Genomic DNA, 14,946 nt, shown 5'->3' with positions numbered 1-14,946 from the left:
GATTTGGTTGAGTATATGTGGACTCATGTTGGCAACCAATATATGTATCTTCTTTTATTCGTTTGCAAAACTATGTGAAACATTTTTATTTTTATTTGGCCTGTAAAACTATAATATTTATTTGGGCAGCTAAACTATTTTGCTTGTTAAATTTTCATTTCACAATATGTTTAAATGCAAATCAATGTAAAATTAGGCGGCCAGCCGTCCACGCCTGCATATATGGGTCAGCGCGTTGGACGCGCTGCCGACCCATATGAAAAACAGGACGGACGCCGGGCGGGCGGCCGACCCAAACGAACAAAAAGCGGACGAAATCGTCGTCCGTTTGAGTCGGCCCGTTGGAGTTGCTCTTATGCCTAGCATATATATTTTTCCATCCACTGAAATAAAATCATTGGCCATAAAAATAGGTTGCCAAAGCTGTGTGTAGCACTTATTTTGTATTTCCTCCGGTCCTTTTTACTTTCCATATTAAAATTCTTTGAATTGAAACTTCATAAAGTTTGATCGTATTTATATGAAAAAATATCAACATCTGCCATGCTAAAATTATACAATATAAAACTTTAAGTCATGACACATCTATTGATATTGATTTCAGATTGTGAATGTTGGTAATTTTTTCTATAAGCTTGATTTTAATCAAATCTTATATATGCAAACTAAAAAGGACCGGACTAGTCGCAACACTAGTTTAGCTGGAACAAAATATTCCATTCCCCGAAAGCCAGGGAGCGCCCATTTTGCCGGCACGCCACGGCTGGCCCGCGCACCTAGCATGCCTGTAGGTGGAGGAGAGCAGACAGACAGAGAGACCACGGGCGCCTCACCGGTCAAGTCCAACCACCACTCACTCACTCCCTCACTCACTCCGAAAAGCCGGCGATCGCGGCGGATCCGACGACCCAGGCTGGGTCAAAGCCCATCCCCTCGAGATCCCCCGCCGCCCGCCCTGACCCCACGTGCCCCGGGCCCACGTGTCACCCCCCAGTCCACGCCCCCCAACCCAAAGCGACCCACCACCCGCTTTCTCCCCTTCCTATTTCCCGCTTTTACTTTCCCCACTCCATTCTTTTACCTCCCCTGTTTCCCCCTCCGACCTCGCCCGCCGCCGCCGCCGCCGCCGCCGTCGAGCCTCCTCCTCCTCCTCCTTCTCGGGGCGGTGTCGTTTGGCCCGGCCCGGCCACCCCACGTCCCTGGATCGGGGCGCGCGCGCGCGGTTTTCTTCACCCTCCGCTCCGCTCAGGTACGGTGATCCTGATTCTTTCTTTCTTTCTTTCTTTCGCGCGCGCTCCTCCGGTGCTCCGGTAGCCGTTCACCGACGGGATCCACGCCGGCCCGGCCGCTCGGGCAAATGCGGCGGCTGCTGGTCCTGCTTGCTGGGCTGCTAGTGCTCTGCCTGCCAGACGGCGGGGGATCCTTCAGAACCGATTGGTAGATCTGCGGCCATCTATTCCAATGCGGTTCTGGGGCGCCTGCACGCGCGATTCTGGTTAGGGGGGAATGGCGTCCAGATGTGGCCGGCTCTGGATTTGTGGCGCCAGCGCAGGACAGGCTCCTGGGGATTGCTGGTGGGATTCAGTTCACCTCGCATGCACCCATCACTTCTTGGCTCGGATACTGGTCAATTCATAGTGTTTTGGTGACTGCATTATTGGTTCAGACTTCAGAGAGATAGATAGGCATCCCACTGTAGATGGATGCAGTCATGGTTGGTAGGGAAACCTAATATTATCAGCTATACATACACGCCACCTAAAGCAAACAATAAGTGCAGTTCTCTAGTAGTCTTTAAATTAAGGAGCGTCGCTCCCAAATTCATACCATCAAACTTATAACAGCAACACAGTCCATTTTGATTATTACAAAATGTCAGAACCCGAAAGTCGCCAGCCAGCACCTACTCAGGGAGACATCTTGATTGTGCAGTGTGCACTTCACTCCCTGCTCAACGCACACACCGCAAGTCCTACACTGGCATTGCATGGAACCAATGTATATGCACTTGTATCATCGATTGCTCTCCAAATGGATTTACTATGACTTGATTAGCTCCAACATTTGTTCATCTTGCAGCTGAAGAGAATCCTGCCACCACGGTTCTGTACCAAGTGGCTGGCGAGAAGCCGTGCGAGTCGCTAAACAAGTGCGAACCTTGGAAGCTGGTAAAAGTTCTGTGGACCGGCAGGTCTGGTGTTGGGAACAACCTTTTGTGATCAGATAATTTGAACAAGGTACAAAATCAAATTTCCATGCACTTGTTATACTCACATAGCTGATTCATGTTAGTATTAACTGGAAAAACAAAAAAAGAAACCAGTTTTGAGCCTTCAGTAGTTCGTATCCCTTGCTATTCTCTCTTGTACCAGTTTATGGATCTATTTAGTATTTACACCTAAATTAAGTACACACTATTTTTTGAAAACAATGAAAACACTGCAAACATATCTTATATTTAGTTAAAGAAAGGAAAATATCAACCCAAATTCTATCATCTCTTTCATCATGTAGCTTTGTTTCCTCGTCCTCCTGCTGACCACTGACATATCAACCCAAGTCCAAGCCGACGGGGCTCTGAATCTCTTGGCCTCTACTGTGTGTGTACCGCCACCTGCCCTTCAGCTGCTGTCGTGCTATATCTTACCACCAGCTACCGCCAACCTCTCAATCTAGCCCCATCCCCCCTGAGCACCTCTGCCTCACCTGCGCGTTACCACCATCATTGTTACCTCTTTTCCTCATTGGGACATCATGCTCCTGCTGTTTCCACCCTCTTCTGCAATCTTTGGCCATTGATTTTGAGGTATGAGCATGTTTTCATCCAGTGGTTAGTTAGTAGTTACTACCGCACTGACCTCCACATGTTTTCATCTAGATCTACCCCTGGCCTGATGGCTGGATCTGTGTTTGCGCATGCCTGCGTTTTTCACTCGCCTTTTGGGTCTATCTTCTGGGCCACCGGCACACTCGACTCTGGGTCAGAAAAATGCTGCCGAGATGTGGCTGGCTCTGGATTTGTGGTGCGATCACGGGCACAACACAAGCTCCTGGACTTTGTTGGTGGAATTCAGTTCAGATGCTCAGGACCTTTGGGTTTATTGAGCCCATCCATGGTGTTTTTCGTGACTGTATATAATTGGTTCAGATAGGTAGATAGGTAGGGAACCTACTGTGCAATACTATGAATTAGAGCTTAGTACCTAGCAAGCAAGTAGTAGTTAGTATCTGATTGGATGAAAATGTGTTCCTCAGTACCTTCTCAGGGTGCATAGACATCTGAATTGTGCACCTCCCTGCTCTGTTTACCTCACATACTACACTCACAACAGTAGCATTGCATGCAACCAATGTATATGCACTTGTATCATTGAGTTTCTCTGTGCCTTGTGTTATGAAAATTGCCTTGGCTCTCGAAATGAATTTATGACCAACATCTTATTCGTCCTGCAGCTGAAGAGAATCCTGCCCCCATAGTTCTATTTCTATAGTAAGTGTTGGCAAGGAGCCACGTGGGTCGCTGAAACGGGTGTGTGCACTCGGAAGCTGGCAAAAGTTTAGTAACGTGTGGAAGGAACTTTCTGAGACCAGAGAATTAGAAACAAAGGTATAAACTCAAATGTTCTATGCATCGTGTCGTAGTCATGTAACCTATTCATGTTAGTAACTGGTAGATACCATTTTTGCTGCCAGTTTACTGACAAATAGACACCAGTTTTGACTCTTCAAAGAAGCATGCTTCCTTCATTCCTTGCCATTCTATCTTGTACTGCCTGTTTATTTATCTATATACGCCTATACTAATTACACATTTTATATTGTAAGATAATTAGAACACTGAAGAAGTATTTTATTTAGTTAAAGAAAAGAAAAATATCAACCCAAACTCCACCATCTCTTTCTTCATGTACCTTTGTTTCCTCTTACTCCTGCTGACCACTGACCTACCAACCCAAGTCCAAACCAGCGCGGCTCTAAATCTCTTGGCCTCTAGTGTGTGCACACTATACTGCCACCTGTCCTACCGCTGGCTGCCGAGCTGTATATTACCAGCAGCTACAGCCGACGCCTCAATCCAGCCCCCATGCCTTCCCTCCCCCAAACACCTCCACCACTCCTGTGAGTTGCCACCATCGCTCTTACCTCTTTTCCTCACCGTGACATCGTGCTCCTGCTGTTTCCAGTTTTCCACCCTTCCACAATCTTTGGCCATTGGGTTTTGAGGTATGGGCCTGTTTCATCCAGTGGTTAGAGCAACTCCAACGGGCCGACCCAAACGGACGGCGTTTTTGTCCGCTTTTTGTCCATTTGGGTCGGCCGCCCGCCCGCCGTCCGCCCTCTTTTAGTTTTGGGTCGGCAGTGCGCCCAACGGGCCGACCCATTTTCATGACCGCGCGCGTTTTAACATCATGCCGTCGCCCTGATTTTGACGCCCCAGCACGCGGCAAAGGTTCGCGCGCGTTGCTTTTGGCGCTCCAGCGCACGGGAAAGGTTCGCGCGCGCGCCGCGGCCGGCGCTTGCTATAAAAGAAGGCGCTCCCTCCACACTCTGTCGGCCGCCCACTCTCGCCGCCTCTGCGCCACCATGTCGATCCGCCGCCTACGCGCTTCGGATTTTCGTGGAGTCCGCGAGCGCCGCTCCGGCGCCTTCTCCGCCGAGATCTGGTTTCGCGAGAAACGTCTCGTCCTCGGCACCTTCGACACCGCAGAGGAGGCGGCCCGCGCGCACGACGCGGCGGCGTGGCGCCTCCTGAGGCCTCGTCGGGATATGAATTTTCCCAACGTGTCGAGCTAGCGGGCGCAGGATCTGGCGCCTCTCCCGTGGCTTTTCACCGACGAGGATCGTCGTGTCCATCGGAGGCGGCAGCGTCGCCTCGCCATCGCAGAGAAGGACGTGGAAGCCTTGGTGCTGTGGCGAGGAGGCTACCCGCAGGACATCGTCGACGAGCGCCAGTTCTATAAGCAATTGAGATCGGAGAGGGACGCGAGGAGGAGGGAGCGAGCCGCCTACCGGGAGGACAAGCGTTCGCGGAAGCAGGCAGCTCAATTGAAACTGAAGCTACAAGAAACGTCGGGTTGGGACTTTGAAGACGAGCAGCTTGCTGACGCCTACCTTCAAACGTCGGAGGAGGACATTACCGAGTCGGAGTCAGAAAATGACGAGTAGTGGTCTTTTTCTTTTATCTGTGTACACTAGAACTATCTATGTATCCATTTTAATCTGAAAAAATGGCCGGCGGCATCGGCGACGTAGCAGGCGGGCGAGTGTGTGAATCCAATGTGCCACCGACCAGCGGGCCCGGTGAGGAAAGAGGGCGAGCGCGCGCGCGTCCGTCTTGTGTCCGCGCCGACGCAAATCAGCCTAAAAAATGGGCTGGGAATGGGTCGGCAGGCGGACGAAAGCGGACGCGCGTCCGTTTGGGTCGGCGCGTTGGGCCAGCTTTTTTGTCCGCGCCGACCCAAACGGACGGCCGCGGACGAAATGGGTCGCCCCATTGGAGTTGCTCTTAGTTACTTAAATCGTGCTTACCTCCACATCTTTCATCTGGATCCAGCCCTGCCCTGATGGCCAGATCCGTGTTTGCGAATGGCTGCTTTATTCACTCGCTTTTTTGATGCACCGGTAAGATCTTTGTCAGGTACCCCCTGACATGTTGAGCTGAACTTTGGTATTCAGATGCAGACATTGTAGTCTTGCGGTGTAAGTTGATCAAGATATTACGTATGTAGTGCTGAGAAAATGTCCAATTTGAGGTGTCTCTTTCTTGGTTTGTTGTGGATCCATGATGTTTAAGTAACTATATAATTGGTTCAGGTAGACAGCCAACTGTATCTGTAGGTGCAATTATGGTTGGTGAGGATAATAACAGCTGCATTTCGGTTCCCTATTCCTGGTATGAAAATGTGGTTGACAGCACTTAGGCAGGGCGAGATCTGAACCAAAGGATCAGTTCCCCAATTGTGCACTTGATAAAATTGTGCACAGTCATGCCGCCGATTACCTGACTAGAATGGTTCCCTGCTTACCTTACCTACTGAAAGTCAAACAGTAGCATAGCAGGGAACTAATGCATAACTGTATGAATGAGTGGTTAACCTTCTGCTTTTTTATGTTATAAAACTGATGTGGCTCTCCAAATGAATTAATGGTTAATAGTTCCAATGACTTATTATGTTATTCATCTTGCAGCATATTAAGGTAGCAGCTGAAGATATTCTGCTCCTGCTACTACACATTATTTTGGTGGTCTGGTGGTCTTGATTGAGCTGTCTGTTAGATTCAGTTCATGGTGGCTGGATGAGAAGCTGAAATGCTACTGGCTGTGGAGGGAGGAGGTTTTTTCTCATCATCCGCATCAGGATACAGCCATGGCCTTGCACTTTTGTTGCTCGGCCGGAGAACTGAGGAGCAGCCTGTAAGGGCATCGTCCTGGAATCACTATCGACTAGTCGATCGGGAGGCTGGGCATGGGGGGCCACTGCCTCCAACAAAAGACGATGTTCCTGGTAAATGTGCTTCCTTCACCTGCTTTGGCTGCACACCTGCTAGGCTTGAGGGCGCATCTCCTCCGAAATTGAGCTCAAGTAACACGCGGCAGCAATTATCCAGTTCCACAAGCAGGAAAGGAACAGCCAATGGTTCCTCCATAAACGGAAGCGGGAGAAAAGGCTGTCTTAAGAGTAATTCGAAAAGGGACTCGTCTGACCGCGGTTCTATTGTTAGTGACAGCGAGGAACAACCACGGGAGTCTCTGGAGGAGGTGCAAACCTTGAAAACTGGTATGGAGCGGAGGAAAGTTCACTGGACTGACACGTGTGGGAAAGAACTTTTTGAGATCAGAGAATTTGAAACAAGGTCGGTAGCTTCTCTCATTTTGTTTTCACTGTCACCATACACACCAGAATACGACAGTTTTAACTCTTAGAAAGCATGTGTCACCAATAGTTTTAGGCTCCGTGGGTATTAGCATTGAATGTATACATACTGCTTGCACAGAATACTGAAGCTATGTTTTTAACAGCGACGAGGGTTTGTCGGACGAGGAGGGGGAGAATGATGGCTACAAGAAATGCGAGTGCGTGATCCAGTAGATTTGTTCCTGCACAGTATCCAGTCACAATTTTGTCATGGTTGACACCACCTGTACTTTTTATTCGTCCTCGACCTTTAATCTCCCCCCCCCCCCTTCTTTCTCTCTTCCCCTTGCGTGATGTGTGTGTGTGTGTGTACCATATGTAGCTACCCAATTTTTGTTCTTCTCTCCCAATGGCTATGTTGGTCTTTTTCTTAATCATTACTACAACTTTTTGTTTTGCTGCTGATATATATTTGTTATATATACACCGTGGATGGAAGATGTGGCTAGTGCCTCCTACGTTGCAAGGAGCAATTCACCGTCCGTTGTTTCAGATGAGCTAGTTTGCTGTACTTTTGTTTTTACTCCCTCCGTCCGGGAATACTTGTCATCAAAATGAATAAAAGGGGATGTATCTAGATGTATTTTAGTTCTAGATACATTCATTTTTGTCTATTTTGATGACAAGTATTTCCGGACGCAGAGAGTACTATATATAGTTCTTTTCTGTAGGGTTTAGAAACTTGGCTAGTCTCAAGTACTAATTTCTTCATCATATTCAAAACTGTTCATTTATTTTTGAAATTGTGATTTTTTTTACTTAAGCACATCAAATTCAAGATTTTTTCATCCAATTAAAAAAATGTTCTTGTGTTCAAAATTTGTTCATCAAATTCAAATAAAATGTTCATGAAAAAAAGAAAAATCATAAAAAATTCTTCATCAAAATACAAATTGTTCATCAAATTCAAAAAACGTTCATTTATTTTTGGCATTGTGAATTTTTAATTCGTGAACATTGTTTTTAATGCAGAAGTTTTTGTTTGAAATCGCAACCATTTAAAAAAAGCATAAAAACAAACACAGAAAAGAAAAAAGAACCGAAAAAACAATTTTTTTAGCTGGACGAAAAAACGTGAGCACCGCCCCGCACTTTGACTTTCGATGCTGGTGGGCCAACGCCTACCACGCTTCCATGGCCGGCCCACTACACTATTTGCTGTGCTTTTCTGTTGCCCGTGCAACGCTGGTTTAGTCCGCTGGGTTTTCTTTTCTGCTTTTTATGGCTGGGTTTTCAATGTTTGTTTTTCGCTTGTTTATGTACCGTTCATTACGTTTTATAAATATAATGTTCAGATGTTTCCAAAACCTACACATACCATTCAAAATAATAATGTTCACACATTAAACAAACTGTTTGTGACATCTAAAAACATGTTAGTACAATCGGAAGAAATGTTCATGGCATTTTATTTTTTCACACATTTAAAAATATGCTAATGAAAATTTCAAAAAATATTATGAAATTTAAGATTTTTCAACACGCACTTTTTGGAAAATGTTCATGACATATAAAAGGATCCTCCCTCCGTTCACTATTATCAGAATTTTTTAGTTTTTATACATGATTCAGATTTATATGGACACACTTTAGTGTGTTTGTTCACTCCATTCAGGCCATATGTAGTCTATACCAAAATTTCTGAAAAAACCATAAATTTGTAGTACAAACCATTTAAAGTTTATGCATTTTAAAACATTCATTACATTTTCTAGAAAAAAACATGAAATTGAAAGTTTTTGTTAAAGAAACATGCTGTTTTGCGCAATGTTTTTTCTATTTTTTGGTCCAAAACCTAGGGAAAACAACTAAAAACCGAAAAGCCAAAATTTTTAGAAAATGTCCAAAGCCGAAAACATGTAAAGAAAAATCCTGCACGTGACACGTGGTGGCGGTTGATAGTGCGCCAAGTGGCAATGCCCTGTGCCCACTGAAATTAACCCTTGAGGGGCTCCTGCAAGGGGTACCCCTCAGTTTTTTTGTTAGTTTTTTTGTTAGTTGCTCCCGTTCGACATGGATCGATTCCCCGTGGGCACCTTGGGCCACCTTGTCAATCTATGAGATCACTCAACTCCGATGTAAGAGCCCAAGCCTAGTTCCAGCGGCGAATGGACATTTGGATCAAGATGCAGGCCCAAAAAAATTTGTGAGATCACGAACGCGGGTGTTTGGTCTATGGGGACATCTACACCTTACATGGATTTTATTAGTAATTCAATAAAAAGTCAAAAAAAACTGAAAATATTTTTGAAATAAACTTGACCTTCCATTGTACCAGTGAGAAAAAATTTAGGAAAAGAAAACCCCCTTTGACTTCTTTTCAAAAAGACAAACTTTTGATCAAAATAGTGTGAATAGTGACCTATAGTAGCGAATAAATTTTGTTTTTTCCGCTATGAAGTCAATGTTATTTTTCTTTTCGTGAAAATTTATGTACTAGTGCAAAAGGTAGTCAAGTTTATTCTAAAAAAACTTCTAAACTTTTTTGATTTTTTGTTTAATTTTTTTCATATAGAATGCATATACAACTAGGAACCAGACTGTATTTCCGGCGAGATCACCATCTTCCTTCCTTTATCTCAAAAGGAAAAACACCTTCCTTCGTGTCGTCTCTTTTCTTACTCAGTGATGACGATGGCAATGGCAATGGCGATGGATAGGATGAGCTTTCCTTCCATAGCGCCGGAGTCGGACAATAGAATGGAAAGGCACCAATCACAATCTGTTGACATCAAATTTTGGCATGGTCAAAAACATAATTAAGAAGATTTCAAATGGAAAAGTGCTCAAAGTGAGAAAGTTCCGTATTGTCAAAAGAAGAAACTTTGATATTTGGGCCGTAGCCATCCGATCTAATCTCTAAGGCCGAAGTTGTGTTTGAAGTACTGAGATTTTGCATTCAGAACACTATTCGGCTGATTATGCCCTCAAGATGGACTCATATGAGTGATGTTTCTACACGAATTGTCTTCGTCTCGTCGAGGCGATCGATTTCGACATAAAAATCGTCTAAATCGGAGTTCATATGCAAAAGTTAGAGCCAAAACAGTGTGCTGCATAAGTTTGCCCCGGAAGTTTCGGGCAAAACTTCCGGGGAGGTTCCGGGCTAAACCGAAAGTTTGCACGTGGTGCGCCCCGAAAACTGGAATTTTAACATTATTTGCAGATTTGTGGGGCCAATTTCGACATCAAGATAACCTCGGATCAAAACGTGATCAACTGAAGAGTTTTTCTCCATTGCAAGATCTACAACTTTGCTTTTGGGACCATTGTCATCCGAAGTAGTATGCGGCCTGCAGATTCAGTGCAAGAGGGCTACTTGACATAATTTCAGCCCGGAAGTTCCGGGTAGTCCGAGTTAGGATAACTTTTGATGATTTGGACGTCATTTGAGTCCTTTTCTTGTACGGGAAGTCCATCCGCCTCATATATATGTAAGGGGTGAAGGCCGATTGAACAACACACAATCGATCTATCAATATATCATCTTTTTACCTTTACCTTTATCCCTCTCCCTTGTTCTTCTTCTTCCTCGTTCTTCGTTCATTCTTCGTTTGCAGGGCGGCGAACCTCGAGGCCCTAGGGGCGATCAGGTCGACCTAGGGTAGCCCATAGCCGCCGCGTGCCCTGACGGGGTCCCTCCCGGGCGTGTGGGGTTTCGGGTATACAAAAGCACCCGCCGGATTGTCTTGCGTACCGCGCTTCCGGCGGGTCTCCTTCGACGTGAGCTGCGGTGCATCACCCCCGGCGTCGAAGGTACACGGTGACGTGTTCGTGTGCGAACACACTTTTTGGCGACTCGGCTGGGGACAAAGCTTTGAATGGTCTCCGGCCCGTTCTTACTACGAAGAGATCGTCATCTAGGGTTTGCAATCTACAAAGGTAATATGAATACCCAATTCCCTACTGTAGATGCAAATAATTCATATGATGTTACTAGATCGTTCAATGACTATACTCTATCGGCCAGCCCTAGTTTTTTCAATAAGGCATCTAATTACGTGCATAGGCCGATTCAAAGTAATTTACATGTTTCAACTTCTTATGATACTAGTAACATACAACATATGTATTCTAACTCTCATGCATCAGCAACCCCACAAATCCATATGCCGATGAACAACATGATGGGTTCAGTTAATCAATTCGAAACACCTCATGTTAAAATTTCCAATAGCATAGAAGAAAGTGTTTCACCTTTTTATTCATCGGCAACTAATTTGCAGTATGTGAATCCAACCTTGCCGATGGATGGGAGAATTGGCCATGCTACTACTAGCTATTCGGCCAGTTACTCTCAACCATCATATGCTACACCTGATGTTAGTAATTTTTCAGCACCATATGCAACTGTAGATGTTCATAATTCGGCCCGCATCTTCATGGTCATAGCCGAATAAGTGAGAATTTTACAGGAACACATGTGCCTTCATCAGATACTGTAGCATATAATGCATACTCTACGCAATTCGAAAATTTTGGCAACACTCACGAATCATTGCCGAAAGAATCTGAAAGTATTGTGGAGCAAACCATTCCAGAAGCGCTTGTGGCTGCGTTAAAAAAGAGCTTGGCACAAAACAAGAAAATGAGTGCTCTTTGCCTTGAACAATATGAAAAGGGGTTGTTTCCTGATTATGCTGCAATAAAGGCTAGAGTTTGCAAGAAGATGAAACTACATGCATTGATAGAACTGGCGAAAGAGCATATGGTTATACAATAGTGCATACACCTCCACCTAGTACCGCAACATATTATACACCCCCTACACAATTGCAAAATTTCGGCAACACTAACACTTCATTGTCGAAAGATTCTAAAAGCATTGGGAGACAAACTAATCTAGAGCGGGCTGAGATTGAAAGGGGAGTTAAAGCTTTGCGCGATAGGGTGCAAGTACTTTGCCAAGAGAGAATTGATAGGGAATTAGCTCAAAGAAAAGAAGTGTTGCCAATTGATATAACCGGTGAAAAGAATGATGATTCGGAAACTAAAAGTGCTTCGGTTGAAAAAGCCGAATCAAGTAGTAAAGATTCCGAATCCATCAAATCCAAAGAGGCAAACATTGTTGAGAAAGGGCATGGGAAGTATAGCAAGACAACCATACTTGATTTTTCTGAAGTTAATGGAACCTACTTCCTGCCCTATGAGTTTCGTGCCATAGAAATTGATGAGCTTCAAGAACAAGAACAAGTAGCCGAAGAAAGTTTGGTGGACGAAGATCTTCAAACTAATGATGCACAAAACCAAGAGAAAGATGATGACAAGGCGTTGGGGAGCTATCCGAAGACGGAGCGAGATATTCTTCAAGTCACACCATCATCATGCTCTCCCAACATATTTGAAGAGATCTGTCTAGCAATTAATTTACCTGTTTTCAGATTTGGTCATGACTTAGTTGTTCATGCATATATTAGAAAAATCTTCATAAGAAATATTGAGAGACCAATGAAGAAGGGTAATTTATTTGTTAGCAATCAGATTGTCACAAAGCATATCGGTCAACACATTGCACCATTCAGAAAGATCGATAGCGAAAAATTATTGCAGCCAAGGCCATCCCCATTGCTTTATCTAAAACTCATATCTAATTGGGTAGCTTTGCTTATTTCTTACTTGGCTTACACTTGGTCTCAATTGAGACATGTATGTTCTAACTATTTTCGTTTCAGAAATTTAAAGCCAAGGTTAAAATCCTCTGAGCAAACCGATGCCAGTATAGTTTCTTATCCAAAGACATCGGAGATAGAGTGCAAAACACAATGCATAGCCGAATGGAGTGATGCAAAATCTGAACCATTCGTTTGCTTAACTCCAAAGCCGTTCTCACAACAAGATCGGCTAGTGAATAAATTTTTTACCTTCAATTCAAGCATGTGTGATCAAATATTTAATTTGTTGTTGAGAAATAATTATATTAGAATTCTTGATCACCATGTTGAGCCATCTGTCCAGGGACGAATGTATTGTAAGTTGCATGATTCGTCCAAGCATAATTTTGAGGATTGCAACATGTTTCGTCAAATAGTTAAATCGGCCATTGATAAAGGACGATTGGAATTTGTTGAGACACCAATAGATGACCAGTCTATTCCGATTGGTCCCGATGGCAGAAAGTTTTTGCATCGGCTAATTCAAGCCGATCCATCTAAAGAGAAGGTAAAAACTGCAGGTGATGGGATCAAGCTTTTAAGTAAAGAAGTAGTTGAAGATCACAATGAACATGAACTTGAGGGTGAGAATTCCATCGAAGCTACAATGAAGATGCTAAGGACTGGGGGGCAACAAGGAAATCCAATGATCAATGAAAGCAAACGAAAAGAAAACAAAGGCCGAAATAAGCGCAAGTGTAAGAGATCAAAAATCACCTTCGCTAAACTATTGGATAAATATCGAAAGAAGAGTGGAGAGAAGAATGCTTATCGACCAAATCATGCAAAGAAACCAAGATCACCCCAAGGCGCAAATATGAGGATAGGTATTGGCAAAGTGATCATTTTAATGCAACATATTCATATCCTTATTTTGGGACGCTAGTGCCAATGCCGTGGATGCTTCCCTATGCTCATGTAGATCCATATCCATCATGGGACAGGTATGATACAAGGGCACACTCTCCATCTTATTTTAGACCATCTAACCAATATTATGCATCTCCGAGAAGATCAACATTTGAACAATCATATGTTAAAGACCGTTTCAATCATAAGGAATCGGCCCGGAGCTCAAAGAAGAAGAAAGAGGTGGTCAAACAAGTGTACCGTGTTAAAAGAGATGGTCGTAAGAGTGCAACTTCAGATTTGATCTCAAATGAAAAAGAGCCAATTAACGTGTTGACATTGGCTACTAAAGGCAATGATACGAAGCAACCAATTATCAAGAATCAAAGTGCCAAATCTGAAGAAAAGAAGTTGACAGTGCACAAGGTAAAACAAGAATTGCCATTGCTTCAAACAAAATTACAGCCGGGGTGTCCACTTGGCTTATCGTATTGGCGAAAGAAGGAATTACAAAAACTTAGTGCACAAGAGCTGAAAAGGAAGAACATGGCATGGGTTCCCAAGAGGAGCAGTCAAAATAAAAATGATGTGCAACCTTCTATTGCAACAAGTGTTATAAAAGTGAAGAAAGAGAAGGATGGAAACCAGAAACAATTAAGCCGAAGGTTTGCATCACCCCATCAAAATATTCGGTCAGCACATCATCCATGTTTTTCAACCATACCATTGATGCCTTTGCCATGGAATTCATCATCAGGTATGATAAATTACCCTCACTGGATTTATTTTGATCCATGGAAGCGACATAATTTTCTGCATCATGAGAGGGTATTACCAAATCTCTGTACAATTTATTAGCTACATTTTTTCTTGCTAATCCAAAGGGCCGAAATATTTGATTTCTATTTCATTTGTTTATTTCGGCTATACATGATTTGGTGAATGAATTCTACATGGACCTCATGGTAATGGCCGATACTTATCTATCGCCCTAAGAATATATGTAAGAATGGCCGGTGTGGTACTCTAACACCGTCCTTAGTTTGAGTAGAGATTGAGATAAGTGCTTGCAAAGGAATTTTTCAAATTGATGCCATTGAGGATATTATGCATAGACCAATTCATCAAAATTACAAAGTGAACTTATGTTTTGATTGGGTGTGCTTTGGCTTGTTAGTTTTCAAAACTTACGTAAGGCCAAATCATGGTTGATTTTATTATTGAGCATCATATCGACGTCATTCATAATATTGTTTTTAGTTTAATCTCTCTAGTACCATGGAGATTATATATTGATGGTTAAATTTCTAACAATGGCCAAGGTGTTGGTGTTGTTTATTTCTCTCCATATGAAGCTATTTTGTGAAGCCTCATGCCGCTTAAAATATTTTTGCACAATGATCAAAGCCGAATATGCATTGTTATTCGGATTGGAGCTTTGCCTTGCTATAGGTGCTATACATATTGAGGCTTCCGGTGATTCGTTATTAGTAGTGCAACAAATATCCAAGGTTATCAATATTTTGACG

The 14,946-nt window shown here is 43.7% G+C and overlaps 1 protein-coding gene across 2 annotated transcripts; it reads left to right on the top strand.

The window, feature by feature from the left end:
* Positions 1–1,032: 1,032 nt before the first annotated feature.
* LOC123070518 (uncharacterized) lies at positions 1,033–7,367 on the top strand. 2 transcript variants are annotated; one of them, XM_044493764.1, is made up of 5 exons: positions 1,033–1,249; positions 2,080–2,237; positions 3,454–3,607; positions 6,190–6,855; positions 7,022–7,367. In XM_044493764.1, exons 4-5 carry the CDS (start codon positions 6,311–6,313, stop codon positions 7,089–7,091), a joined length of 615 nt encoding a protein of 204 aa, XP_044349699.1. In that variant the 5' UTR covers positions 1,033–1,249; positions 2,080–2,237; positions 3,454–3,607; positions 6,190–6,310; the 3' UTR covers positions 7,092–7,367. The 2 variants fall into 2 exon arrangements, with proteins under 2 accessions (XP_044349699.1, XP_044349707.1); XM_044493772.1 differs by lacking the exon at positions 3,454–3,607.
* Positions 7,368–14,946: the final 7,579 nt, after the last annotated feature.

The sequence above is a fragment of the Triticum aestivum genome, chromosome 1A, assembly GCF_018294505.1.
Source record: "Triticum aestivum cultivar Chinese Spring chromosome 1A, IWGSC CS RefSeq v2.1, whole genome shotgun sequence".
NCBI lineage: Eukaryota > Viridiplantae > Streptophyta > Magnoliopsida > Poales > Poaceae > Triticum > Triticum aestivum.
This window is presented reverse-complemented; position numbering and strand designations above follow the sequence as displayed.